Source organism: Cyprinodon variegatus, unplaced genomic scaffold, assembly GCF_000732505.1.
Source record: "Cyprinodon variegatus isolate N-32 unplaced genomic scaffold, C_variegatus-1.0 Scaffold2731, whole genome shotgun sequence".
NCBI classification, from domain to species: Eukaryota; Metazoa; Chordata; class Actinopteri; order Cyprinodontiformes; family Cyprinodontidae; genus Cyprinodon; species Cyprinodon variegatus.
The window spans coordinates 4,389-5,407 of record NW_015153184.1 but is presented as its reverse complement, the minus strand read 5'-3'; the positions used below and the strand labels follow the sequence as shown (position 1 = coordinate 5,407).

General features: G+C 41.1%; 1 protein-coding gene across 1 annotated transcript in view; it reads left to right on the top strand.

Moving 5' to 3' along the window:
- The window catches only part of LOC107081033 (GTPase IMAP family member 4-like), a gene marked incomplete at both ends in the record, with an annotated part of 12,593 nt that overhangs the window by 8,685 nt on the left and 2,889 nt on the right, over nucleotides 1-1,019 (top strand). The window contains one exon of the mRNA XM_015369244.1: nucleotides 490-1,014. Within this exon, the coding sequence (XP_015224730.1) occupies nucleotides 490-1,014 (525 nt within the window). The remainder of the gene's footprint in view (nucleotides 1-489; nucleotides 1,015-1,019) is intronic.

Here is a 1,019-nt window from a genome sequence, read left to right as displayed (position 1 = left end):
GATTCTTAGTACAAGCTGAGGCTCAGGTTCCACTAACCAAAACTGGTCAACACTCCGGCGCTAAAGACAGGTCTGGCCGCTGCTTAAGTAGTGGGTCTCCTAATCAGGTGAATCAGCCTCAGGTGTGTAGGTGGCTTCATCTCAGGAGACCCAGGGCGCTCTCTGCTGGAGAAAGGTGGCAGATCACAAATCCCAACAGATATCATGTTTCAAAATAAATGAAATGAAATTAATTTGGACTTTTGTAAAATGTTTTTGATGTTGGTAAAATAAAAAAGACACAGTAGACCTTTTAAAACCATCTAAATCCAAGTATTCACATAGTTCATTTATTTTCTCATACAAACACCAATAAACTGATACAACTGAACAGATATTTATTCTTTGACAAATGTTGTATTTTTTTCTCTACATTATCAACTCTACTCTAAACAGACTTGAGCTGCAAACATTTAAATAATGAATTATTGGTTTGTTTTCATGATTTAGGTGGAAAAGTTCCTCCAAACCATTTGAGAATAACGATGATTGGTGGATCATGGGGTGGAAAGAGCTCAGCAGGAAACATCATTCTAGGAAAAGAAGCATTTGGTGTTAATAAAGGTCTTGGAAGAAAGACAACAGTCAGTGAAATCAGCCACAGTGTGGTTGAAGGAAGGCGGCTCACAGTGGTGGATTCTCCTGGGTGGTTCTTCATCCACACCCTTCAGGACACCAGTGAGATGGACAAACTGGAAATAGAGAACAGTGTGAATCTCTGTCCTCCAGGACCACATGCTGTGCTGCTGGTTATTCCTCTGGCAGTCAATGCTGATCCATCATATCTGAGATCTATCCAGGAACACATGAGTCTGTTTAGAGAAGAAATCTGGAAACACATACTGGTTCTGTTTACCTATGGTGACTGGTTAGGAGGGAAGACTGTGGAGGAGTATATAGAGAGCGATGAAGGTCTGCAGTGGATAGTGAACAAGTGTGGGAACAGGTATCATGTTCTGAACAACAAGGACCACAGTGAT